A 26,710-nucleotide genomic window follows, 5' to 3' on the forward strand; every position below is an offset into this window, starting at 1 on the left:
TAGAGACACAGACAACGAAAAAAGTTGGGACTTTAAATGAGGTTACGCCTGGCTAGGGCTATGTACCTCCATCCCTGTTTCTTGAACAAATTGGGGGAAAGGGGAGTATGACTGAAACGTAATGAGGCTATCGGCAGGGTAATATAGCATAATATAAAATATGTGTGAATCCTTTCACAACATAGTAATAATGTAATACACAGAGCCAATGCCTAAGTAACCCTAAATATAGGGACAAGGATAAAAAAAAGGGGGCAGTTGGGACTTTAAATGAAGTGCATACCAATGGTTGGGATAGGTAATATGGCTAGAATGATTGTAAAAGTGGGTCCAACAACATAGTAAAAGAAAAACTTGATTTTAATGATGCAGGTCATCAACAATACAATATAAATATCCAATAGAGCATGGGTACATATCTATAGAAATGGATGGACATTGCAGTGTAAACAACATACAGTAAGTATATGTAAAACAGGTAATGACAATTGGTATAACACCTCCAAATTCATAATATAGACAGACATCAGAGTAGCCCTCAGCTCCCATGGGGGACATGCAGTGTCCACATAGTCTCAGTACCAATTTAGTATTATTACGTAAGTGATTGGGGCAAAAATGGGGGTCATTCTCTTTCCCCCGTTTTCCTCTCCTACCTTTTCTCCTCATTCTAATTGGCATTCATTAACATGATCCTTATTACTTATGCATGTATATTATTATTATTTCTTAGAATTTTACAAAATATCGACTCCTGATGAAGTGGCAATGTGCGTCCACGAAACGCGTCGAGTCCATGATGTTTTCTATATAATCAGATACTTTATTACCTGGAATTACTACATTCTATGTTATGTACAAATTCAATATATACAATTTTGGAATCTACTCTGATGTCTGTCTATATTATGAATTTGGAGGTGTTATACCAATTGTCATTACCTGTTTTACATATACTTACTGTATGTTGTTTACACTGCAATGTCCATCCATTTCTATAGATATGTACCCATGCTCTATTGGATATTTATATTGTATTGTTGATGACCTGCATCATTAAAATCAAGTTTTTCTTTTACTATGTTGTTGGACCCACTTTTACAATCATTCTAGCCATATTACCTATCCCAACCATTGGTATGCACTTCATTTAAAGTCCCAACTGCCCCCTTTTTTTTATCCTTGTCCCTATATTTAGGGTTACTTAGGCATTGGCTCTGTGTATTACATTATTACTATGTTGTGAAAGGATTCACACATATTTTATATTATGCTATATTACCCTGCCGATAGCCTCATTACGTTTCAGTCATACTCCCCTTTCCCCCAATTTGTTCAATTGTACACAATGGATGGCTTTAAAGGAATCCGTCCTTTGTTTACAACTGTGATGTGACCTGATGTGATTGGTTACAGTGGTCACATCGTACCAGCAGCAGGCCAATACAGTGATCGGTCATTGGCTGTGTCTGGTAGACGCAGCCGGTGACAGCATATGACGTCCACCCGGATAGACGAGAGGCATGCCCAGCCTTCCATTGACTATAGGCTGGAAGGTGGGAAATAGTTAAATCCCATTGGTTTTATGCAGTTCATAGAATCAAATTGTTGTATGAAAAAAGAATGGTCTTAATTCACAAATTTATTTATTATAATAGTGGTATTTTGTAACAAAGTGCTATCCTGTACACTAAAGAAATAAAGCATATCAGTCTGTGAACACCTAATGTGAGCCTGAACTCAAAAGCTGAAGATTTGCTATGTTATAGGGAAAAATCTAGAAATGTTAATTGTGTCAGAGGAGTACCCTGAGAAATTACCCTTTTGCCTTGAAAAGCAGCAGTGCACTTGTTTTGCCTACAAACTTGTAACTTGAGGCTCCATTCACACCTGAGCGTATCATTTTTTTTGGGCATTTTTCAGGTGTTTTTTCGGGCGTTGGTGTTGTTTGCAGGTGTTTGGAGGCAGGCATTGATATCTAACAAAAACGCTTGTAATCTGCCAAAATAGAAGCTCCTACTTTTTTTGAGCTTCAGGCATTTTGCTTCAGGCGACAAAAAGCTCATATGTGAACAGGGGCCATGAAATGAATGGGATTTTGCTTGTTGGGCGTTTTGAGACTTCAGAGATGAGCTTTTTTATGAGCTGAAAAACGCTCAGGTGTGAAGAGGGCCTAAGGCTCCATGCACACAGGGCGTCATAAAAACGAGCTCCAAAGCTGTTTCTTGACGCCGGAAAAAGCAGCTGTAAAAACGTGCTTTCAGTAGCTTTTTCCATTAGCGTTATTGCACGTTTGGCCACAGTAGCTTTTAGCAGCGTTTTTTCTTCCTCCATTCAAAATCAATGGTTCCCTATGGGAGCCTATTGATTTGAATGGAAGTCGCACCGCAAGTCGGATCAGGGTGATCCGACTTGCGGCGCGACTTGCGCTGTGAGAATCTTGAGGGGGAACTCCACGCCAAAATGGGGAACAAAAACGGCATGGGGTTCCCCCCAGGTTCCAAACCAGGCCCTTATCCGAGCACGCAGGCCAGGAAGGGGGAGGGGATGAGCGAGCGCCCCCACCCCCCCTGGACCATACCAGGCCACACGCACCTCAACATGGGGGGGTGTGGGTGCTTTGGGGCAGGGGGTGCTCTGCACCCCCCACCTCAAAGCACCTTGCCCCCATGTTGATGAGGACAAGGGCCTCATCCCCACAACCCTGGCCGGTGGTTGTGGGGGTCTGCGGGCAGGGGGCTCATCGGAATCTGGAAGCCCCCTTTAACAAGGGGGCCCCCCAGATCCCAGACCCCCTCCCTATGTGAATGGGTATGGGGTACACTGTACCCCTACCCATTCACCCCATAAAAGGCAGTGTGTGTAAATAACGACAGGAGACGTTTTGGAAAGTTTATTAAAAATCTTCATCTGGTCTTCTCCCTCTCCGGTCTTATGCTCTTTTGCTGTCCACTCTTCTTGTCTTCTCCTCTCCGGTCTTCTGTTCTTCTGCTCTTTTGCTGTCGGCTCTTCTTCTTCCTCCGGTCCTCCTCCTCCGACGACGTCTCCAGTGATTATGCCGGTCTCCGGTCTCTGCAGCTTATTATATAGCCATTAGGGGCGTGGCCGCCAGATGACATCATCGGGAGACCCCGCCCCCTTATGTCACAGATGACGTCAAGGTGCAATGCGCAGGCTCCTACAGACTCTTCCTCTAGCTCCTTGTCCGCATCGAGGTATGGGCTTTTAGTTACTGAGCTGCAGGGAGCTTTGATGCATTGTAAGTGTGGTAATCACCATGCTAGATTTTAATTGAGAACTACAAGTTTGTATGCCACGTTGGCACATGGGACTTGTAGTTCAGTAAATGAATGACGTGGCTGTGTGAGCAGTGCTTTACAGTGCCCACTCAAAAATCCAAAGTGACAGCTGCTGCGGAGCAGACAAAACCACCTGCAAGTTAAACCCTAAATATGAGTATAACATGGTGTCAAAAGTGGACATAAATATGTTTAATGTGAGATCTTTTAAGTCATTGCTGCCTCTGACTGCTTGTCTCAAAGGATTTGGAATAAGATGTCACTGCTGTGTTGCTCACTGTTTTCATTGCTGAGCGGGAAGTTGCATTGCAAAGAATCTCTGATTCTGCTTCATTCATTCTGTGGATCTGTGCTTCTTCCTCCTCTAACGCTGCTCCTTGAAAATTAACCCACCATTCATCGGGGAGGGGGGGGGGGGGCGGTGTCTGCTCTGAAATGAAGAAGTAAAGCCCTGCTCTCTGCTACAAAGATAGTGACTTCTATACAGGGACACAGTGCAGAACAAGGCATGGTATTTCAGAATGGGGGAAAAGATCAGCTGCAGGGAGAGCACAGGAAATACCAGAGACTAGTCACTTGTCCTTTGATGCCTTTTGTTGTAGAAGCTTCAGTTCGGGTCTTCTTTAGGCATAATAAATGACCACTGAGTTATGATTGATTGGTTTGAGTTACTGTATATTTTTTTGCTATTTTTCATCATGTTATTGCACTTGATGACTTTTAATTGTGGTCATTTTTAACATTTGCCTGTGTTTTCTGATTTTGGCATACACTTTCAAAAGATTGGGGTCTAGGGGAAGATTTTAGGGGCCGAGATTATCATAGGGAGGGTTTGTAAACTACATAGAGACTTTGCTTGTTCGTTTCTGCAGGAAACACAAGATATGTCTTCAGAACTTCCGCAGTACCCATTTTTGATCCGTGCAAACTGGCAGCTGGCATTTGTCTTGTCTTGGATTACAGCATGTGCTCATCTTTATAGGATCAGGAGTGGATAAGCGTACATGAATATGTGCCAAGGTTTTGATTTCTTCAAAGAGGCTGAATTCTTAAAAGGCTAAATATACATAGGACCAAAAAGTAGGGATTTTGTTAAGTGGGATGAAGGCACCTGCTTTAGAGGCACTGAAATGATGGGCAATATGTTATTCATCCAGTATTAGAAATAAATGGTTTCGTTTGGAATACTGTTTTTAAATAAGAAGATTTATTAAGTTTCCATCATAGTAAAACAGAGTCACAGCATGAATACATAATTCCTAACGAGACATCACAATGCGCTTATCCTTTCAACAGAAGTCATGACCATTTTTGTGATTTTGATCTTTCAGCATCCTAGTAGTCTGGTATGAAAAAAAAAAGTTGTGTATGGTTTAAAAACCCATGTGAACTTTGCAATGTGGATCTGGAATACGAATTCCTAGAAGTGGTACTTAAGTCAGTACTTGAGTGGCCCAGTTAATCTATTTGATTGCCTAACACTGTGAGTAGAGAAGGGTTTTTTGAAGATTTGAGTTCACACCAAGTAGAGCGAGAAAAAGCAGCAAAGAAGAGAAACGAGAAGAAAATAAAAAGGATGAGTGAGAGTGAGTCACCTGGCTAGATAATCAGTAAGGCCATCTATAAGCAATATTTGAGAATTTCCAACGGCGATAACAAGAATAGTTGCACGTTTTCGAGTTTGAAGCCTGTTGGGGGATGAGGTCAGTCAAGGGTCATTACCTTGTACCTGATAAGAACATGTACTCGAAGGATAGATAGAGGTGGGATTAGTTGGGTAAGAGAGGTAAGGAAGCTGCTTATCCACTAGAGCAGCTAATAACAGATCCCAGTGTATTGGTTCCTATGGGATCTCTCATTGAGGGTTAGGAGTTTTAGCTGACTAGGACACAATACAAAGTGGGACCAGAATATGACCCTTCACCATGAGGGTGAAACAAGCTTTCAGTGTGTGGAGTGACAAAAACAAGAAATCTTGCACACAATCTAGCTTCATTTTTAACGTGTAAGACCTATAGCAGATCGGTGTGTCCACCTGACTGGGATACCCAGAAGAGGAGGAAACCAATCCCTTCCAGGGGAACCCACGGTTGATAGCCATAAAGCTAATGATCAAATAGCAAACAACATTTCCTATATTTACAAAGAAGAAACAACAACAGCAGACATGTTAATGTGCGGGAAACCAAGTCTAAACAGGCGTTAAAGTAGAAGTAAACCCTCCCATCGTTTTCAGCCAAGGAAGCTGCCATCTTGGACTCTGTTTATTCTTCAACTGCCAAGATGCTGCACATGTGATCAGTTACAGTGAGGGGAAAAAAGTATTTCATCACCTGCTGATTTTGTGTGTTTGCCCACTGACAAAGAGATGAAAGAGATGTCTATAATTTTAAATTCGGTTTATTTTAATGGTGAGAGACAGAATAACAACATAAAAATCCAGAAAAACGCATTTTTAAAAAAAAGTTATAAATTGATTTGCATTGTAATTCTCAAAACATGACTTAGTGCTTGGTGGCAAAACTCTTGTTGGCAATCACAGAGATCAGACGTTTCTTGTAGTTGGGATGCAGCCTAGGGATGACGTCACTAGCACGAGCCGATGGCGCCGGCGGTGAATGGAAGGGGAGCCACGGTCAGCCACTGGAGGCACTGTGTGCCTGAGCTAGACAGGGAGGCCGGCAGCATATGTTAGTGAAGGCCGGGAGTGGGAGCCTTGGGATGACGTCGCTGACTGGAAGCTGTCTTGGCGTGACGGAACGTGATAGCGGACAGGCAAGACCTGTTGCGGGGGGTCACCATGACAACACGTTTCGTTACATGGAGCCTTATCAAGCTGATTTTTCCCTTCCCTTCCTTCATGCTAATAAACTGAAATTCTTGGAAGTTTTGCAACAGCACATATACCCATTGACTACAGTCCTAAGTGCTTTTTTGAGAGTTTCTTTATGTGACTCTTCCCAGCATCCTCGTTCCCAAGGATGACTCTCTCTTGCAGCTATGGGCATATTGTTATATAAGAACTGTCACTAAACCCCTTGGCGCCCAGTCTTTTTGGTTCTTGTTTCTGTTTGTTCATGGAAGGCCCTGCAGGCTCAAGTGCAGGTTGTCCATGTCCTGCTTATGGCAATCTTAAACATGGCTTCCAGGTCCTTCTTTGTAGGTGATAAAGAGAAGTATTTTCCTACAGATCCCGTGAAGTCACCATTCTGGGTTGCTGCCTGATTCAGAGCTGGTGTGACTGAGAGTCTTACCGGAACTGCTGGTCCAACAGGTAGAACGGGCCAGAGGAGTAAGCTTCGAAGTTTGCTCTGTCAGGCACAATGTTGCAAGCACGGCTCGAGGCCTTATGTATTCCACGCTTGTGGATAAAACCCCTGATTTTGGACTTTGAGTCTGGTATAGCAGTCAGCCTTGAGTTCTGGGTCTTTCGCTTAGACTACTTACTCTTGTGAGCTGAAAATGAGAGAAATTGCTGTTACCCACTGTAAAGCTGGTACCCAATGTTCGCTCAGCGAGGTAGCGTCTTCACGTAGCCTTTGAAAAACCATGCCCCTTCTGGTATACTATTTAAAGCAGAATTTCACTCTGTTAACACTAACTATTTTTAATCTTCATGCTGCTAGAATTAGTAAATAGATAGATATGAAAGTATATCATATTTCCTTTTTTTTTTTTTTTTTTTTTTTTTACTACATTCCTCCAGTTACTTCCTGGTTTCTAGGCCTAGGCAAATGAAATCACACATCCCAGAAGTCTTCAGGAGGGGAGGAGGGGTTTTCTCAGCTAAGCACACCCTCCTGCCTGTATGACTGAACGAAGGGCAGATGAATTCTAGGAAGTAAATGCTATATGGATCATGTGCCCTTGCTCAAGATGGCCATGAGCAACTTCTATATTGTCCTACTCTTTAAGGTAGCAAGAGGTGTTGTAGGCATTTAATGTGCTTGCGCTGATTATTTGTTTTGTGTGGGGCAGCAAGGCATCTGCCTTCCTTTGCACATATGCATATATATATATATATAAATAAACACCATCCCCCCCCCCCCACTTCTTATTTTGTAGTGTTACCTGACAGATGTTCTAACTTCTCTCACTCAAAACTGGAAAAAAAGTTTTCTTTGGGTTTGGTCTTTATTGGCTGTTAACCTATGCTTTCAAGTGTATCCTGAAGCCACTGCAATGATTAACAGGAGTATTGTTTGCTGGCTTATTTGGACATTGGCTTGATAATATATGAGGAAAAGGAAATCCTCAGTGGAATTTTTCAAAACGGAAACTGATAAAAATTTTACTGCTAATATGATATTACTGACTACATGTTTTCTCTGTGTATGAGACACGTGTGCGATTAATCCTGTAATGACAGTTAAACAGCATAGTGCAAATAAGGATATTTTTCTCCCGGAAAGTATGGGAAAAAAAAAAGTGAAAGTCTTCACTTCTTGATTTCCACACAAATACACAAGTCTGTCTTGGAATAAAGCAAAATGGGGGAAAAAAAAAAAGTTATGTGAGGTTAAATTATGTACAGTACTGTATGTTAGGGAGTACATGTGTACATGTGTTTTGCCAATCGTTATTAATCTGTTCACAATTCTAGTATGAAAATCATTGGTGGAGTGTGAAACAACTTTGAAATACATTTCATGTTTGTTCTAACGAGATGATGATGATGTTATTTCAGATCCTGTTTGACCAAGCCCAAAGATCAATCAAGTCACAGCTCCAGTCCTTTGTGAAAGAGTAAGTTGACATTGGTTAGCTCTTTTGTGATACCTTTTAAAGGTTTCTTTTATCCAGTTAGCTTTATTAGGTGCGTATACACACTGCACAGTAACGAACACTTGGCTTGATCATTTCTGACATCATCTTACTACTTTTCTTACAGCATCCACTACTGTATTCCTAGAACATATAGCGCCCCAGTTATAAAGTGGTGGTATGGCCAAAAAATATACAGCCACATTTTAAAAGCACAGTTATGTGCTTCACAAAATTTGCATTATGCCCCACTTGTTTGAGACTCTAACTCGTAGGCAGTGCCATTCATGAATGTAAAAAAAAGAAAACTGAGGAGGAGAGAGCAGTTACAGGACCTAATTTACCTCTAATCAGAAACCTCCCTGCACAGGTATGCAGCGATCATTGTGACACCCTCAGGGACGGTTTTAGACAAAGTGTGGCCCTGGGCAAACCTAAAAGTGGGGCCCCAAATTTTTTTATATTCTACCAAAAATATAGGCGCATTTAATCAATTTAACCAAATAAAACATACAACTACATGAAAATATGCTTTAATTAAATAACATTAAATAGAATAAATAAAATATAACAAAATCAATGCAACTATGAATTTTTCATCGAGAAAAAATCCAGTGTAGACAGTGTAGACAAGGCTTTAAGGCCACAGGCAGCACAGCGCTGCGCAGCACATTGTATCCGCCCGCCGGCACATAGCGCAGCGGAGGCAGCGTGACACTGACAGGGGGCGGCTGGGGGCCCTTTGGAAGATGAAGCCGGCTCCTGACAGTGATGGGGTCCCTTTGTAAAATGGAGCCCGCTGCTGACAGTGACATGGGGCCAGGGCCGGACTGGGTATGAAAACCAGCCCTGGAAAAAATTACATACCAGCCCCATAGCATTGCGTCATCATACCAGCACAACGTTGATTTCTTGTTCATAAAAGGTAAAATCATGCAGTGCGTGCCCCTTTCAATGCAGACTGACCACAGCGTGCCCCCTTTCAATGCAGAGTGACCACAGCGTGCCCCATTTCAATGCAGAATGACCACAGCGTGCCCCATTTCAATGCAGACTGACCACAGCGTGCCCCCTTTCAATGCAGACTGACCACAGCGTGCCCCATTTCAATGCAGACTGACCACAGCGTGCCCCCTTTCAATGCAGAGTGACCACAGCGTGCCCCATTTCAATGCAGAGTGACCACAGCGTGCCCCATTTCAATGCAGAGTGACCACAGCGTGCCCCCTTTCAATGCAGAGTGACCACAGCGTGCCCCATTTCAATGCAGACTGACCACAGCGTGCCCCCTTTCAATGCAGACTGACCACAGCGTGCCCCCTTTCAATGCAGACTGACCACAGCGTGCCCCCTTTCAATGCAAAGTGACCACAGCGTGCCCCCTTTCAATGTAGACTGACCACAGCGTGCCCCCTTTCAATGCAGAGTGACCACAGCGTGCCCCCTTTCAATGCAGACTGACCACAGCGTGCCCCCTTTCAATGCAGACTGACCACAGCGTGCCCCCTTTCAATGCAGAGTGACCACAGCGTGCCCCCTTTCAATGCAGACTGACCACAGCGTGCCCCCTTTCAATGCAGACTGACCACAGCGTGCCCCATTTCAATGCAGAGTGACCACAGCGTGCCCCATTTCAATGCAGACTGACCACAGCGTGCCCCATTTCAATGCAGACTGACCACAGCGTGCCCCCTTTCAATTCAGAGAGACCACAGCGTGCCTCCTTTCAATGCAGAGTGACCACAGCGTGCCCCATTTCAATGCAGAGTGACCACAGCGTGCCCCCTTTTAATGCAGAGAGACCACAGCATGCCCCCTTTTACTGCAGAGAGACCACAGCATGCCCCCTTTCAATGCAGAGAGATCACAGCGTGCCCCTTTTTAATGCAGACTGACCACAGCGTGCCCCCTTTTAATGCAGAAAGCCAGTGCACTTATCTGCAGCGGTTCTCCTCGAGTCCTTCCGCCTCCTCCTCGACCAATGGCATGAGTTCGCCTTTCGGCCAATCAGGGAGCGGGTCTCGGACCCGCTTCCTGATTGGCCAGGAGGAGGATCCGTGTGACAATAGCGCCCCGTGGGCCGCAGGGAGAGAGGTCAGGAGTAGAGGAAAGGAGATGAGAACAGGGGGGTCAGGAGGAGAGGAGAGAACAGAGGAGCAGAGAGGAGAACAGGGGGTCAGGAGGAGAGGAGAACAGGGGGTCAGGAGGAGAGGAGAACGGAGAGGACAGAACAGAGGAGAGGAGAACAGGGGGTCAGGAGGAGAGGAGAACAGGGGGTCAGGAGGAGAGGAGAACGGAGAGGAGAGAACAGAGGAGAGGAGAACAGGAGGTTAGGAGGAGAGAACAGAGGAGAGGAGAACAGGGGGTTAGGAGGAGAGGAGAGAGAACAGAGGAGAGGTGAGGTCAGACATGGGGTGGTACACCAATGAAGCACAGACCCTCCCAGTTTGACCCATAAAAGCAAAAAGGGGCTTGATAAAAAAAAGTAGTAAAAGAAATAAGTGTAAAAAAGGATAACCGCGCTATGTGAAAGAAAATGAAGCAGCAGCTTCAAGTGTGACAACACCAAACAATAAATAAAATAAAACCAAGCTACGCTAAACGATATAAAAGTGCTATGACCCCACGTGTGTATGTGATGAAAAAAATATTTTTTTCATCACATACACACGTGTGGTCATAGCACTGTTATATCGTTTAGCGCAGCTTGGTTTATTTAAAGTAAAAGAAATAAGTAGAAGGGTGGGACCTGTCTTGGGGGGATCTGATTGTTCAGTAGAGAAGGAGGCTTCGTTCCTGAACTCCGTTATGTAAGCGCCTGACAGGAGAAGGGAGAGAGTGTGGTGAGGTCATATACAGACAGAGCCACCCCCCCTATATACAGACAGAGCCACCCCCCCTATATACAGACAGAGCCACCCCCCCTATATACAGACAGAGCCACCCCCCCTATATACAGACAGAGCCACCCCCCCATATACAGACAGAGCCACCCCCCCATATACAGACAGAGCCACCCCCCCTATATACAGACAGAGCCACCCCCCATATACAGACAGAGCCACCCCCCCTATATACAGACAGAGCCACCCCCCCATATACAGACAGAGCCACCCCCCTATATACAGACAGAGCCACTCCCCCATATACAGACAGAGACCCCCCCCATATACAGACAGAGACCCCCCCCCCATATACAGACAGAGCCACCCCCCTGTATACAGACAGAGCCACCCCCCCATATACAGACAGAGCCACCCCCCCATATACAGACAGAGCCACCCCCCCATATACAGACAGAGCCACCCCCCCATATAGAGACAGAGCCACCCCCCCCTATATACAGACAGAGCCACCCCCCCCTATATACAGACAGAGCCACCCCCCCATATACAGACAGAGCCACCCCCCCTATATACAGACAGAGCCACTCCCCCTATATACAGACAGAGCCACCCCCCCTATATACAGACAGAGACCCCCCCTATATACAGACAGAGCCACCCCCCCTATATACAGACAGAGCCACCCCCCTATATACAGACAGAGCCACCCCCCCTATATACAGACAGAGCCACCCCCCCTATATACAGACAGAGCCACCCCCCCATATACAGACAGAGCCACCCCCCCCCATATACAGACAGAGCCACCCCCCCATATACAGACAGAGACCCCCCCCATATACAGACAGAGACCCCCCCCCCCCCATATACAGACAGAGCCACCCCCCCTATATACAGACAGAGCCACCTCCCTATATACAGACAGAGCCACCCCCCCATATACAGACAGAGCCACCCCCCTATATACAGACAGAGCCACCCCCCTATATACAGACAGAGCCACCCCCCCCCCTATATACAGACAGAGCCACCCCCCCCTATATACAGACAGAGCCACCCCCCCATATACAGACAGAGCCACCCCCCCATATACAGACAGAGCCACCCCCCCTATATACAGACAGAGCCACCCCCCATATACAGACAGAGCCACCCCCCCTATATACAGACAGAGCCACTCCCCCTATATACAGACAGAGCCACCCCCCCTATATACAGACAGAGCCACCCCCCCTATATACAGACAGAGACCCCCCCTATATACAGACAGAGCCACCCCCCTATATACAGACAGAGCCACCCCCCCTATATACAGACAGAGCCACCCCCCCTATATACAGACAGAGCCACCCCCCCATATACAGACAGAGCCACCCCCCCTATATACAGACAGAGCCACCCCCCTATATACAGACAGAGCCACCCCCCCTATATACAGACAGAGCCACCCCCCCTATATACAGACAGAGCCACCCCCCCTATATACAGACAGAGCCACCCCCCCCATATACAGACAGAGCCACCCCCCCCATATACAGACAGAGCCACCCCCCCATATACAGACAGAGACCCCCCCCCATATACAGACAGAGACCCCCCCCCATATACAGACAGAGCCACCCCCCCTATATACAGACAGAGCCACCTCCCTATATACAGACAGAGCCACCTCCCTATATACAGACAGAGCCACCCCCCCATATACAGACAGAGCCACCCCCCTATATACAGACAGAGCCACCCCCCCCCTATATACAGACAGAGCCACCCCCCCCTATATACAGACAGAGCCACCCCCCCATATACAGACAGAGCCACCCCCCCTATATACAGACAGAGCCACCCCCCCTATATACAGACAGAGCCACCCCCCCCATATACAGACAGAGCCACCCCCCCTATATACAGACAGAGCCACTCCCCCTATATACAGACAGAGCCACCCCCCCTATATACAGACAGAGACCCCCCCTATATACAGACAGAGCCACCCCCCCTATATACAGACAGAGCCACCCCCCTATATACAGACAGAGCCACCCCCCTATATACAGACAGAGCCACCCCCCCTATATACAGACAGAGCCACCCCCCCTATATACAGACAGAGCCACCCCCCCATATACAGACAGAGCCACCCCCCCCATATACAGACAGAGCCACCCCCCCATATACAGACAGAGACCCCCCCATATACAGACAGAGACCCCCCCCCCATATACAGACAGAGCCACCCCCCCTATATACAGACAGAGCCACCCCCCTATATACAGACAGAGCCACCCCCCTATATACAGACAGAGCCACCCCCCCCTATATACAGACAGAGCCACCCCCCCCCTATATACAGACAGAGCCACCCCCCCCCCTATATACAGACAGAGCCACCCCCCCCTATATACAGACAGAGCCACCCCCCTATATACAGACAGAGCCACCCCCCCCCCTATATACAGACAGAGCCACTCCCCCTATATACAGACAGAGCCACCCCCCCTATATACAGACAGAGACCCCCCCTATATACAGACAGAGCCACCCCTTGAGACAGTCCTAATCAGAGATTCCAAACCTTTAAGCAGATAAAAGCCCAAGAACACACCTGTCTTGCAAGAGCAGCTACATGGGATGTGACCACTTCCTGTCCACTTCCTGTACTTCTCTGTACGATGTGACCAAAGAGTCACATGGTCTGCTGACATCACCAGGGTCCTTCTACTGGGCAGTAACTAGCTGCTACCTCGGTCTATAAGGTAAATGGAAAAGGGGGCGGAGCCCCGCATATCGGCCCCGCCCACCCCGACATCAGTTCTCCATTTTGACAGCTCCACTCTCTTACTTTGCAGTCGCGGCTGAGCCGCCCCAACTAATCACTGTCGCTCTCCACCCGCCTCCCTCTTCAGCTCTCCTACAGTGATCCCCTGTGATTCCTCCACTGCCATGCACCGGCCCAGGATCGGGGTGGCAACAGGGCAACCCTCTGGCTCCGCTACTGCTCCATCTGAAAGCGGCCCCAGGCATCCCGATTGGCCAGTCCAGCCCTGCACGGGGCCCCTGGACATTCGGGGCCCTGGGCAGTTGCCCAGGTTGCCCCCCCCTAACGCCGGCCCTGGACACCCTAAGCTCCACACTGCCGCTTGGATATGTATAAATGGCTCTGAAAACACAGCACAATGTGCTGTAAATAAGGCTGTGTCTGGTGGATAGTGATATCAGCTCTGCACTATATGGACCCCATAGTGTTATGAAAGTCTAGTGCAGTGCTGTTTGAATTTAGTTAAATGATCTGCAAAAACATAATGCATGGGAGAAAGTCACTCATCGTATGCATTGTCCAATTGCACATGAGGTACTTTGCTTCCTATGTTGCCAATTCCAGAAATGGAGAGCTGTAGTTTGACAGCTTGTTATATGGTCTGTTTAGAATTTTTACAGCTATCATGTAAAAAAAAAAAAAAGTTCTTAACTTCTATTTTGGTGACAGCTCTGAGGCTCCAATGACATCAGCGTGTCTCTTGCAATTTCCAGTATGACTTTGATCTGACTTTACATTCAATGGGTCTAAGTCGCATCAAAGTAGTGCAGGCACCTCTTCAAAGTCACGGTGACTTTAAGTCGCACTGATTTGAACGGATGCAATTGGAAAAAAAAAAAAGGGTGAGACTTTGATGTCCAAATCGCACAAGTGTGAATGGAACCTGAGTTCTGCGTTTTTTCTAACAAATCAGTTTTTTCTGTTCCAGAGACCTTCGAAAATTCAAAGATGCTAAAAAACAATTTGATAAAGTCAGTGAAGAAAAAGAAAATGCCCTGGCAAAAAATGCTCAGGTTCCACGGACCAAACAACATGAGGTAGAAGAAGCTACTAACATTCTTACTGCAACAAGGAAATGCTTCAGACACATTGCATTAGACTACGTTTTACAGGTAACTTGATACTTCCTGATCTCATCCTTACTTTACTTCTGTTTCACAATATTGGGCATTTCACAACATTTCTCAAGTAGTTTATACTGTACAGACATTCCCCCATATAACAGTTTTAAGAAGGGTTTTAGGATTTCCTAATCCAAATGAATGAATACTAACCCATTCACACTAAACCTTTGTACCATTAACTTTGATGATTAAAGTAGTTCTATAGCCTAATCTTTTTGCGCAACAACACATTTTTATATGTTCGGTTTACAAACTATAATAAACAGTTCCTTTCCACCAAGCTCTGAAACACTCCCTTTATTTTGCTCTTAAAGCGGTAGTATACTCTAATGAAAAGAAAAGAAAAAAACCCCTGCAAGACAAAGGCATAATGAGCTAGTATGCATCACATACTAGCTCATTATGAAAAACGTACCTTAGAACGAAGCCCCGACATGGACCCCCGGACACCGCTGTGGGAGCTGACATTATACCCTCGGTGTCTCTTCCGGGTTCAGCGGCTCTGGCGCTGTGAGTGGCCGGAGCTGCGATGACGTCACTCCCGCGCATGCGCGCGGGAGTAATTTTTTGGCGAGGAACTCTGAAGTTCCGCTGGACCTTCAGAGCGCATGCGCCGCAATCGTCAGCGGCTGCATGCAGTGGTAATATCTCCTAAACCGTGCAGGTTTAGGAGATATTAATTGTACCTACAGGTAAGCCTTATTATAGGCTTACCTGTAGTTAAAAGTAAAAAAAAAGCGGTATACTACCGCTTTAAGCCACATCCTCCAGGCTCCTGAGTGCGACTTTCTAGAACTTCCGGGTGGGAAAGCACACACTCATATTTTTACCCATCATCCTTATTGCATGTGTGCCCCTATATTAATTAAACTTGTCTGATATGTGTCCACGTGAAGAAGCAGCCCAGTCTAAACACAGAAGGCCCTTCCCCTGCTCCTCCTGCAAGGGAGGTGATTGACAGGAGCTTCCAAAGCAGTGCTGCTTGTCTTCTATGTTTTATGTGAAAATAGTTCAGTACAGAATGATTATTTGGCAGTTGTTTCTATTGACCATCTTATATATTGGGCAACTTGAGATGATGTCCCTAAGGTATAAATTTGTAAGAATTGAGGCCCATGTCCAGGAGTGTTCTGCATTTGCGTCAAAATCAGGTCAGCAAAATCCTACCAACCATAATTAAACAATACACATGGAAGCTTAGAGGCTGCATGTGACCTGTTTTGCATTGCATTGTGTTTCTTTGAGCACAGCATGTTCTAAAAAAGTGATTGTAATGGTTCACATTTTCTTTTAATAACAAACCTGTTATACTTACCGGTTCTCTGCAATGGTTTTGCACTGAGTGGCCCTGAACCTCCTTGTATAGGGTCTCTCGCAAGTGCTGTCCACTCCTATACTCTATCTGTCCCCATAGCAAAGGACTTGCTATGTGGGCTGACTTTAAGGCTTGATCCTGAGCCAATCTTTCTGCATTCATAGACACATAGCACAGCTCGGCCCTGCTCCCCCCTCACAGGATTTTTTTTTTTTCAACGTTTTATTAAGTACTTCAGCATGCCGTCATGAAATTCATATAAGAGTAGCAAATATCAATATTCAGTATGTAGCAGAGAGAGAGGTGTAGGGGAGGGGCAAACAAGGATGCTGTTCAGGGGCACGACATCTTCCTTATCAACTAATGACATCATTGGTTGTTAGGATGCCTACCCTGTGCTTTGTGTAACCAATAGGCAGGCTTGATCTACCCACTGACTTATACACAGTTTTTGGGCAATTTCTGTGTATTTTGCCAAGGCACCCCTGAAAGCACCCGGAGTGAAAAAGGCTGCTCTAGATGAAAGTGCTAAAGAATCCGCAACAAAAACCTAGTATAGTAGAGACGATCACTAAGGTTGCACACAAATAATACATTCACACACATCACAAGCACAATAGCCAATAGCTATATATATATATATATATATATATATATAGACAGACATACATACATACATACATACATACATACAGTCAGGTCCATAAATATTGGGACATTGACACAATTCTAATCTTTTTGGCTCTATACACCACCACAATGGATGAAATGAAACAAACAAGAAGTGCTTTAATTTGAGGGTATTTACATCCAAATCAGGTGAAAGGTGTAGGAATTACATTAGTTTGTATATGTGTCTCCCACTTGTTAAGGGACTAAAAGTAATGGGACAATTGGCTGTTCCATGGCCAGGTGTGTGTTATTCCCTCATTATCCCATTTACAAGGAGCAGATAAAAGGTCCAGAGTTAATTTCAAGTGTGCTATTTGCATTTGGAATCTATTGCTGTCAACTCTCAATATGAGCTCAAAAGAGCTGTCACTACCAGTGAAGCAAGCCATCATTAGGCTAAAAAAACAAAACAAACCCATCAGAGAGATAGCAAAAACACTAGGTGTGGCCAAATCAACTGTTTGGAACATTCCTTAAAAAGAAAGAACGCACCGGGGAGCTCAGCAACACCAAAAGAGCTGGAAGACCATGGAAAACAACTGGTGGATGACCGAAGAATTCTTTCCCTGGTGAAGAAAATACCCTTCACAACAGTTGGCCAGATCAAGAACACTCTCCAGGAGGTAGGTGTATGTGTGTCAAAGTCAACAATCAAGAGAAGATTTCACCAGAGTGAATACAGAGGGTTCACCACAAGATGTAATCCATTGGTGAGCCTTAAAAACAGGAAGGCCAGATTAGAGTTTGCCAAACTTCACAGTTCTGGAACAACATCCTATGGACAGATGAGACCAAGATCAACTTGTACCAGAGTGATGGAGAGAGAAAAAGTGAAGAGTATGGAGAAGGAAAGGAACTGCTCATGATCCAAAGCATACCACCTCATCAGTGAAGCATGGTGGTGGTAGTGTCCTGGTGTGGGCATGTATGGCTGACAATGGAACTAGTTCTCTTGTATTTATTGATGATGTGACTGCTGACAAAAGCAGCAGGATGAATTAAGAAATGTTTCAGGCAATATCTGCTCATATTCAGCCAAATGCTTCAGAACTCATTGGACAGCGCTTCACAGTGCAAATGGACAATGACCTGAAGCATACTGCGAAAGCAACCAAAGAGTTTTTTAAGGGAAAGAAGTGGAATGTTATGCAATGGCCAAGTCAATCACCTGACCTGAATCTGATTGAGCATGCATTTCACTTGCTGAAGACAAAACTGAAGGGAAAATGCCCCAAGAACAAGCAGGAACTGAAGACAGTTGCAGTAGAGGCTTGGCAGAGCATCACCAGGGATGAAACCCAGCTTCTGGTGATTTCTATGTGTTCCAGACTTCAGGCTGTAATTGACTGCAAAGGATTTGCAACCAAGTATTAAAAAGTGAAAGTTTAATTTATGATTGTTAATCTGTCCCATTACCTTTTGGTCCCTTAAAAAGTGGGAGGCACATATACAAACTGTTGTAATTCCTACACCGTTCACCTGATTTGGATGTAAATACCCTTAAATTAAAGCTGAAAGTCTACAGTTAAAGCACATCTTAATTGTTTCATTTCAAATCCATTGTGGTGGTGTATAGAAGATAAAGACAAAAAGATTAGAATTGTGTCGATGGCCCAATATTTATGGACCTGACATATATATATTTATTATAACAAATCTATATTATAGTTCATAATAAATGCCCCATTTTGGGTGGACTTGTATGCAAGAGCTAGTGTTAAGCTAAGTATTGTAAGGAGAAAAGTTGACCCTCACAAGAAGGATTTGACTGAGAGCAGCAGGCTCCCTCTGCTGCAGAGTCTCCGAGAAGGGTTGGGCTGTGCTGGATCAAGATTGGGCTCAGGTAAGTCTTTATGGAGAAGAGGGGGCTGGGAAACAACTTTTTAAAATATTTTCTTTCACCTTAATGCAAGGAATGGATTAGGGTAAAAAAACCCCACCACATTGCCTTTATAATCGCTTTTGTTGGTGTGTTTGAACTGCAGATAAATCGAGTCAAGACTTTTTTTTTTTTTGTTATATTAAAATGTTAAATTTTCCATCAAATGCAGCTAAATATGCTTGAATTAAAAACACCAAGATTAAAATATGACATGCTTATAAGGAAGAAGCAACAAGGAGGGATTTCTAAATTTAGCACTTTACCATAGAGGAGTACTTATGGCCTGACTCATAGATAGTATATTTTGCTTCAAGAAAAAGCAAGGGGGGAGTGGTCCGGTGTGATGTGAGCAGCGCGCATGGCTCACCTGTGCTCTGACATCCTGACGAGCTGACCAGCGTGTGCGGAGAGTGAGGTGTGGGAGGTGGAAGAGTGAGCGGGGGAGTAGTGACGCTGGTGTTAGTGCTGGCAGAGAAATGATCTGGCTCAGCTGTGTTGGTGGCGGTGGTGGCTGGGACGGTCCTTGGAGACTGTGGTGAGTGACGTGTTGCCAGGACCTTATCAGCCCTTATTGACCTCTGTCCCTGTTAGCCTCTGCTGGTGTGCTCTGGTTACCCTTGGCTCCCCTTGGCCTTTCTCTGCTCTCTGGCCCTCTCAATTAATCCCCTGCTGATATGGAATGAGTTCTTGGTGAATCGCTAGAAAGTTAGGTTTGAGGACTTTGTTTAAAACGGCTATTAACCCTTTATCAAACCGACTCCGGCTTGCAGAAAGCCTTCATGGCTAACGGACTACTGGATTATCTGCACTCCGATATTGGTATCCGAAATTATACAGATAAGTGAGTCTGACATCTCCTCTTTCATCTCCTTTTTCCATTGCTTAAGTCTTTGTTTAAAACAGTTTGAGTGAGGGTCATATGCCTAGCACTAAGACTGCTTTTTAGTATAGTATTTGAAATATAAGGCTAGAGGCAATGACAAGGAGAACGGGAGATACATCAGGGCTGCAGGAGGCTTCTAGCTCACAACCCCAACGGACAGTAAAGGAAAAAAATAAGGAAGCAGCAGCTAAACTAGAACTGTTTGCACACAATCAATCTCAATCCCAAAATATTGCGAAAGGGTCGCAACCTAGGATATCTCTGTCACCTTCTGCAATTCCTAAGGGGTTAAGCCCAAGTGACAGGCCCTCTAAATCGGTTTCAGAATCCTTTTACCCCGGCCGCAGGGAGATCATCTGACCTCTTTGGTTTAGATGCCTCAGTGGTGGAGGAACCGTCTTTAAGATCGGTATTAACAGCAGTAGAGGGATGCAAATCTGCCCTATCTGAAATGATGGACCAGCTAAAAGATATAAAAGAGGAAATGTCATTTTTCAGACATGACATACCCAAGGCATGGGAACGCACCATGGAGCTGGAAAGCAGAGTCATTGGAGTGGAGGATGAAATAAAACCCATGAAACAAGAAATTGAGTTATTAAAGGGAACAGTTGAGGAGCAAAATGATAAACTAGAAGATCTGGAGAATAGACTAAAGAGGAACAACGTTTGCATAATCGGACTGCCGGAAAAGCGTGAAGGGAATAACATGAGAAACTTTCTGGAAAAATGGCTGCTGGAGGTGTTTGGGAAAGAAAAACTATCCTCCTTTTTTGCTATAGAAAGGGCTCATAGAGTCCCGATGAGAACCCCTACTTTGGAAGGGATCCCAAAACCAGTGATTATTAAACTGCTTCTTTTTAAGGATAGAGAAATAATATTAAAAAAAGCAAGAGAAATTAAAGAAATTAGGTTTAATGGGGAAAAAAAATCTTGTTCTTCCCAGATTTCTCTGCAGAGGTACAGAGAAGAAGGGTGAGATTTATAGATATCAAGAGGCAGCTGTGGGAGATAAATCTACAATTTTCCATGTTATACGCGGCATGACTGAGAGTCGCTGCACAAGGAGTGGTTCCGTTTTTTGACACACCTGCTGCGGCCACAGCTTGGTTAGAAAGGAGTGAGCGGTCCATATCCTGAGGCAAGAAGAACAAATCTTAAGATGGGGACACAACGGTTTTTCCTTTTTTTTTTTTTTTTTTTTTTTTTTTTAATGCGTTGGAAAGTGAATTAGGGAATACAATCTGACAGGAAGACACCAGAAAAGCATTTGAGGACACATAAAATGTCCTTCGTAAAGTACAAGAAAATAACTTTAAACTAATATCAAGATGACATCAATATCCGGTTAGGCTGCAAAGAATATTTCCTCAAATGTCAAATATCTGTTGGAGATGCCAAACACACTTGGGCACATTGCTCTATTCGTGGTGGACATGCCCAAAAAGGTACCCTTTTGGACAACTATATTCAACGTATATCATTTTATAACGAATGGAGAAGCTGCTTGTGCGCCGCAGGCAGCTTTGCTGTTGATCCTTCCAGGCTCTGCTAGGGAGATCAAGAAGGCACTCCTACACTTTTGTTTGTCGACCGTAAAGTCTGTAATACCAAGATTTTGGAGACCTCCTGACACCCTAGAAATAGTAGAGTGAGTAGAGGAAATGTAATATTTACAGAGAATGGAAGAATTGACCGGAATGATAAATGACAACAGCGGGAGTTTGCTCGCAGTATGGTCCCCATGGAAATCTTTCTGTGCATCCTTGAAGATGGAGGGAGTTGTTGGGAGTGGGCTAATTAGTAAATAAGTTAATTGAACTGGGGAAAGATAATGGGAGGGAGAGGAGAAAGAATTGACCCTTTTTTTTTTTTTTCTATTCCCTAAGTGGCTGGGGGTTGGGTTTATGGAGGAGAAGATGTTTTAAGAATTTTTCCTCTTATGGGAGACTATAAATGTATACTTGAGCCTCTCTATGATAATGTAGAATGTGGTAGATTTATTTAGGACTAGAGAGACCGGTAACTGAAGATTATATGAACGATTGTGTTTGTGTTAATATTGATGCAAAACTTCAATAAAAATCATAATAAATGAAAACACATAAGTGACTTCAAAGCCCATACATATGAAACTTTATGGAGCCTTCATATGAGAAATCGCACAAACTTTGGGGGGGGGGGGGAATAAACTATTCTCAGCCTGAAATTCTAAATTGTTGACATTAGTGAGTCAGAACTTCATGTGGATGGAGTGGTTGTCATGCTCCAATCCAAAAGAGACAAGGATAGTCACTTGATGTTGCTGAAACATAAATGTGTTTATGCTTAGCCTGTAATATTTATGGCAGAAAATTACATGAATAGGTTTGAAGCAAATCTTCACTACATCTGAGCACCACAAACCATATTTATTGTCTCTATGCTTTATTTTGTTGAAAAATTACTTTGTAAAACACCCCCCTAGCATTTGCCCATCTGGAGTTAGTGCAAATGATTAATGTTGCATTTACTTCCTGGAATCCATCTGCCCTTAGCTCAATCATGCATGCAGGAGAGTGTGCTTAGCTAAGAAAGCCCCTCCTTCTCTCCTCCCCTCCTGAAGACTCTTGGGATGTATGACATCATTTGCCTAGGATTGGAAACCAGGAAGTAACTAAAGAAATGTAAAAAAAAAAAAAAAAACAATAATTTTTAAAATGCGTAAATATGATATATTTTCCTATCTATTTACTAATGCTAGCAGCATGAGGATTAAAAATAATCAATGTTGATTGGGAGATTGAAGTCCCACTTCCCGTCACATACCTGTATGTCATTTTGAGGATGTGGTTGTACCGGAGTGATGTCTGCAGCTACAGGCATCACCCCGGTACCGTTTTCTATAGCAGACAGTTGTCTTTCATGTGATAACAACCGATGCGACTAATTAGCCGCTCGGCCGTTATCACAAGCAGCAGGAGGGAGCGTAAAATAAATAAGTAAAAAAGACATTTTAAAAAGCACCCCCATCCCCATGTGCTCCCACGCCAAATAAAATGCATACGTAAGTCACATCCGCAAATGTAAACAGTGTTTAAATCACACATGGGAGGTATCGCTGCGATCATTAACGCGAGAGCAATAATTCTAGCAAATTACCTCCTCTGTAACTCTAAACTGGTAACTGCTAAAAATTTTGAAAGCGTCGCCTATGGAGATTTTTAGGTACTATAGTTGGTCGCCATTCCATGACTGCATGCAATTTTAAAGAGTAAAATGTTGGGTATCGATTTACTCGGCGTAACCTCATCTTTCACAGTATACAAAAGAATTGGGCTAACTTTACTGTTTAGTTCCTTTTAATTTCAGTGAAGTGTATTTTTTCCAAAAAAATTGCTTTGAAAGACCACTGTGTGACATAAAATTTTGCAACGACCGCCATTTTATTCTCCAGAGTCTCTGCTAAAAATATATATATAATGTTTGGGGGTTCTTAGTAATTGTTTTGCGAAAAATACAAATTTTAACTTGTCAGAAATAGGCCTGGTCTTTAAGTGGTTAAGCAAGACTGTGAATAATCCTCTGACCTGAGCAGGGTATATTTCACACATAGATACTGTACACAGTAAGTATGCTCAATAGTAGGTTCAGGCATCTCTGCCCTTCATCAGGTTTAGACTGCAGCCAAAAATAAATCTGTTGTGTGGATTTGCCATTTAGTGGTGCAGAATCCATTTCTTGGGTACTAGGTATAACTGATGTAAACATGCATTACTTTCCCAGCTCGAGTCAATCCTATTCTGAAAAATACACACATGCTTCTTGCTGTCTGTCCTTTAATGGACGCGCTGCAGAAGGTTATGTAGTTGCTATTTAATTGCTAATGCAAATTCCAATGTTCACATTAGCTTGACCTTTACAGAGTTGTAATTAGGCATGGCCTTTGCACTGGAAACTGTGGATGCTTATCATATTAGTGAAAGCTCATATATTATACATACTGAGCAGTGGTTTGCATGCTATAAAATGGTATACCCGTGGTCAGCTTAATGGATCTCGCTTTTTTTTTTCTCTTTTGTAGATAAATGTACTTCAGTCCAAAAGGAGATCTGAGATTTTAAAATCTGTAAGTACTAAATGTATGTTTATCAGCCTTAAATATAGAACAGCTCTGTAGGTCTGTATTGTCTTTTATGTCACTGATTGAAGATGGATAATAAGTGCCCATGCAAAGTTTACAGTTCCATTTTAAAATAGATGCTGATCACTCAGTAAATACATTCAGATTGAAAATTAAAAAAAAAATGGAGCAGTTTTTACTGTGTGTTAATCTGACCTCTTCTAACCTATCTTAAAAGTACTACATTTGTTACCTCAGTGCTACTCCTGCATTAGTTTTGCATCCTGTTTTAAGTAGTGAACCTTAAACACTTGTCTATCAGCCAGATGTATGAACACACAGGCTGGGAAGCCCTCTTAATTGTTGCTGCAGTTGTGTAGACCTGTGAACTCGTCTCCAACTCAGGGATCTCAACACTATAGTGTCCAATAGATATATCCCTGGGTGGTTTAGCTCTTTTGACATCTATAAAAAAGTGGCCTAATGGTTGGCAGTTTTTGGTTCAGATTCCACCCAGGACAATTCTGCATGGAGTTTGCGTGTTCTCCCATGTCAGTATGATTTTTCTCCAGGTGATTTTTTTCCATTCAAAAGTCCTAAAATATACTGGTTGGTAGATTTTTTGACTTCCCTAATTATGCATAGTGTGAGTGCTGTTGGGACAGTGACTAATGTGAATAGACTTTTTTCAAATGTTTATATCAAATTTAATGTTCCAGATCCCTAGTAGTTTTTCAGACTGTAACAATACCTGTTGTCTGATGTGTATGTTATTTGCCAATTCATTTTTTATTTACCAGCTTTGGACACAAGTTGTGCTACACATGATCAAAACAACTTCATTGATATGCATACGTGATTAGCACTTTTACCTAGCAGCACTAGGGTCGCCAGTTCGAATCTCAAATATAGCAACCTGTCTCAGTGTTTATAAGAACTATTCAGGGGCAAGATAAGTAGATCCAAAAGTAACAATGTTTCTTTGTATCTACTTTGTTTTATTCATCTTCAGATGAAGGGATGATCTTGGATCTGCATATGATGTTGGTTAAAGCAACTAAAAAGTAAAAAAACAAAAAATAATAAAATTGTATATTTAATAAAATGTGTGCCTAATTAACCCCTATTAATCCTAAGTTTATCGTAATTATCACTAATGGACCTGTTCTTCCCCTCCTCACCTTAACTGTTTTCAATTTTTCTAACATTTGATATTTAAACTTTTTTTTGGCCCAATTCCTGAACCTTCACACCTCCGATCAGCCCAATTCCTGAACCTTCACACCTCCGATCAGCCCAATTCCTGAACCTTCACACCTCCGATCAGCCCAATTCCTGAACCTTCACACCTCAGATCAGCCCAGTCCCTGCACCTTCACACCTCAGATCACCCCAGTCCCTGCACCTTTACACCACAGAGCAGCCCCAATTCCTGAACCATCGCACCTCAGATCACCTCAGTTTCTGCAACTTCACACCTCAGATCAGCCCTTATTCTTTCACTTTTAAAGCTCAGATCAGCCCAATTCCTGCACCTTACACCTCACAGCACCTGAATCATCACAACTCCAATAACCCCCATTGCTGCACCATCACACCTCAGATTACCCCAATTGCTGCACCATCACACCTCAGATTACCCCAATTGCTGCACCATCACACCCTAGATCACCCCAATTCCTGCACCATCACACCTCCCATCACCCCAATTCCTGCACCTTCACATCTCAGATCAGCCCCAGTTCCCACACCATCACACCTCAGATCACCTAAACTCCTGATCCCTCACACCTCAGATCACCCCAAATCCTGCAGTTTCCCACCTTAGATCAGTCCAAATTCCTTCACCATCATATCTCAGATCAGCCCCAACTCCTGCACCTCATATCAGCCCAATTCCTATGCTATAGACCTCAGAACACCCCAATTTCTGCACCTTTCCCCCTTAAGATCAGTCCCAAATTCTTGTATGTTCAAAGCGTAAAACGGCACCAATTCCTGCATCTTCAGACCTCAAATCACCTTAATTCCTGGATCTTCATACCTCAATGTCTGCATCTTTACACCTCCGATCACCCAAATTCCTGCACCTTTACACCTTAGATGAGCCCCAATTCCTGAACCTTTACACCTCAGATCAGTCCCTAATCGGGTACCTTCATACCGCAGATCAACCTGCTGCACCATCACACCTCAAATCACCCTAATTCCTGCATTTTCACACTCAGATCAGCCCTAATTCTAATACTAACTTGCCTTCAAAGCTCGGAGCAGCCCCAATTCCTACATCCTTACACCTCAAATCACCCCAATATCGCACCTCAGATCACCCCAATTCCTGAACCTTCACACCTCGGATATTTCCAAATCTTGCACCTCTGAATTAGTAGTTCCCAATAGCTGGTTAATTACCAGTCCAAAATGAGAGCCGGCAGCTTGAAGTGACTGACTCAAGACAAAGACCGGATCTAGGCTGTCTGATGTGGGGGTGCAGTACAAAATGTCAGGGGGGCACAGGATGGTAGGTCAGCAGGGCAGAGTACAAGGGGGACAGGAGTTGGTAGTGCAATGTACAGGGGACAGCGGGGGAGGGGGGGGGGGTTAAGCAGGGCAGAGGACAGCCATCAACAGGGCTTGGTTGTCTGGAGGGGGGGGGGGTTGTCACTGCTGACAGGGAACTCAGCTGCTCCTTCCAACACTGCATATACAGTGGGGAAAATAATTATTTGATCCCCTGCAGATTATGTAAGTTTGCCCACTTAGAAAGAAATAAAGGGTCTATATTTTTATTATAGGTGTATTTTAAATGATAGAGACAGAGTATCAACCAAAGAAAGCAGAAGAAAACACTATACAAATGTTAGAAATTGAGTTGCAGTTCATTGAGTAAAATAAATATTTGATCCCCGAGCAAAAGTTGGCTTAGTACTTGGTGGAGAAACCCTTTTTGGCAAGCACAGAGGTAAGACGTTCTTGTAGTTGGTTACCAGGTTTGCAGACATCTCGGG

General features: G+C 44.0%; 1 protein-coding gene across 3 annotated transcripts in view; it reads left to right on the forward strand.

Annotated features, from left to right (window-relative positions):
* Nucleotides 1-26,710, forward strand: part of ACAP2 (ArfGAP with coiled-coil, ankyrin repeat and PH domains 2) — a 162,291-nt gene that overhangs the window by 68,945 nt on the left and 66,636 nt on the right. For all 3 annotated transcript variants that reach the window (XM_082249893.1, XM_082249895.1, XM_082249894.1), the window contains exons 5-7: nt 7,987-8,045; nt 14,653-14,836; nt 23,664-23,708. In XM_082249893.1, coding sequence (XP_082106019.1) covers nt 7,987-8,045; nt 14,653-14,836; nt 23,664-23,708 — 288 coding nt within the window. The remainder of the gene's footprint in view (nt 1-7,986; nt 8,046-14,652; nt 14,837-23,663; nt 23,709-26,710) is intronic.

Source organism: Pelophylax lessonae, assembly GCF_965119305.1.
Source record: "Pelophylax lessonae genome assembly, chromosome: 3".
Taxonomy (NCBI): domain Eukaryota; kingdom Metazoa; phylum Chordata; class Amphibia; order Anura; family Ranidae; genus Pelophylax; species Pelophylax lessonae.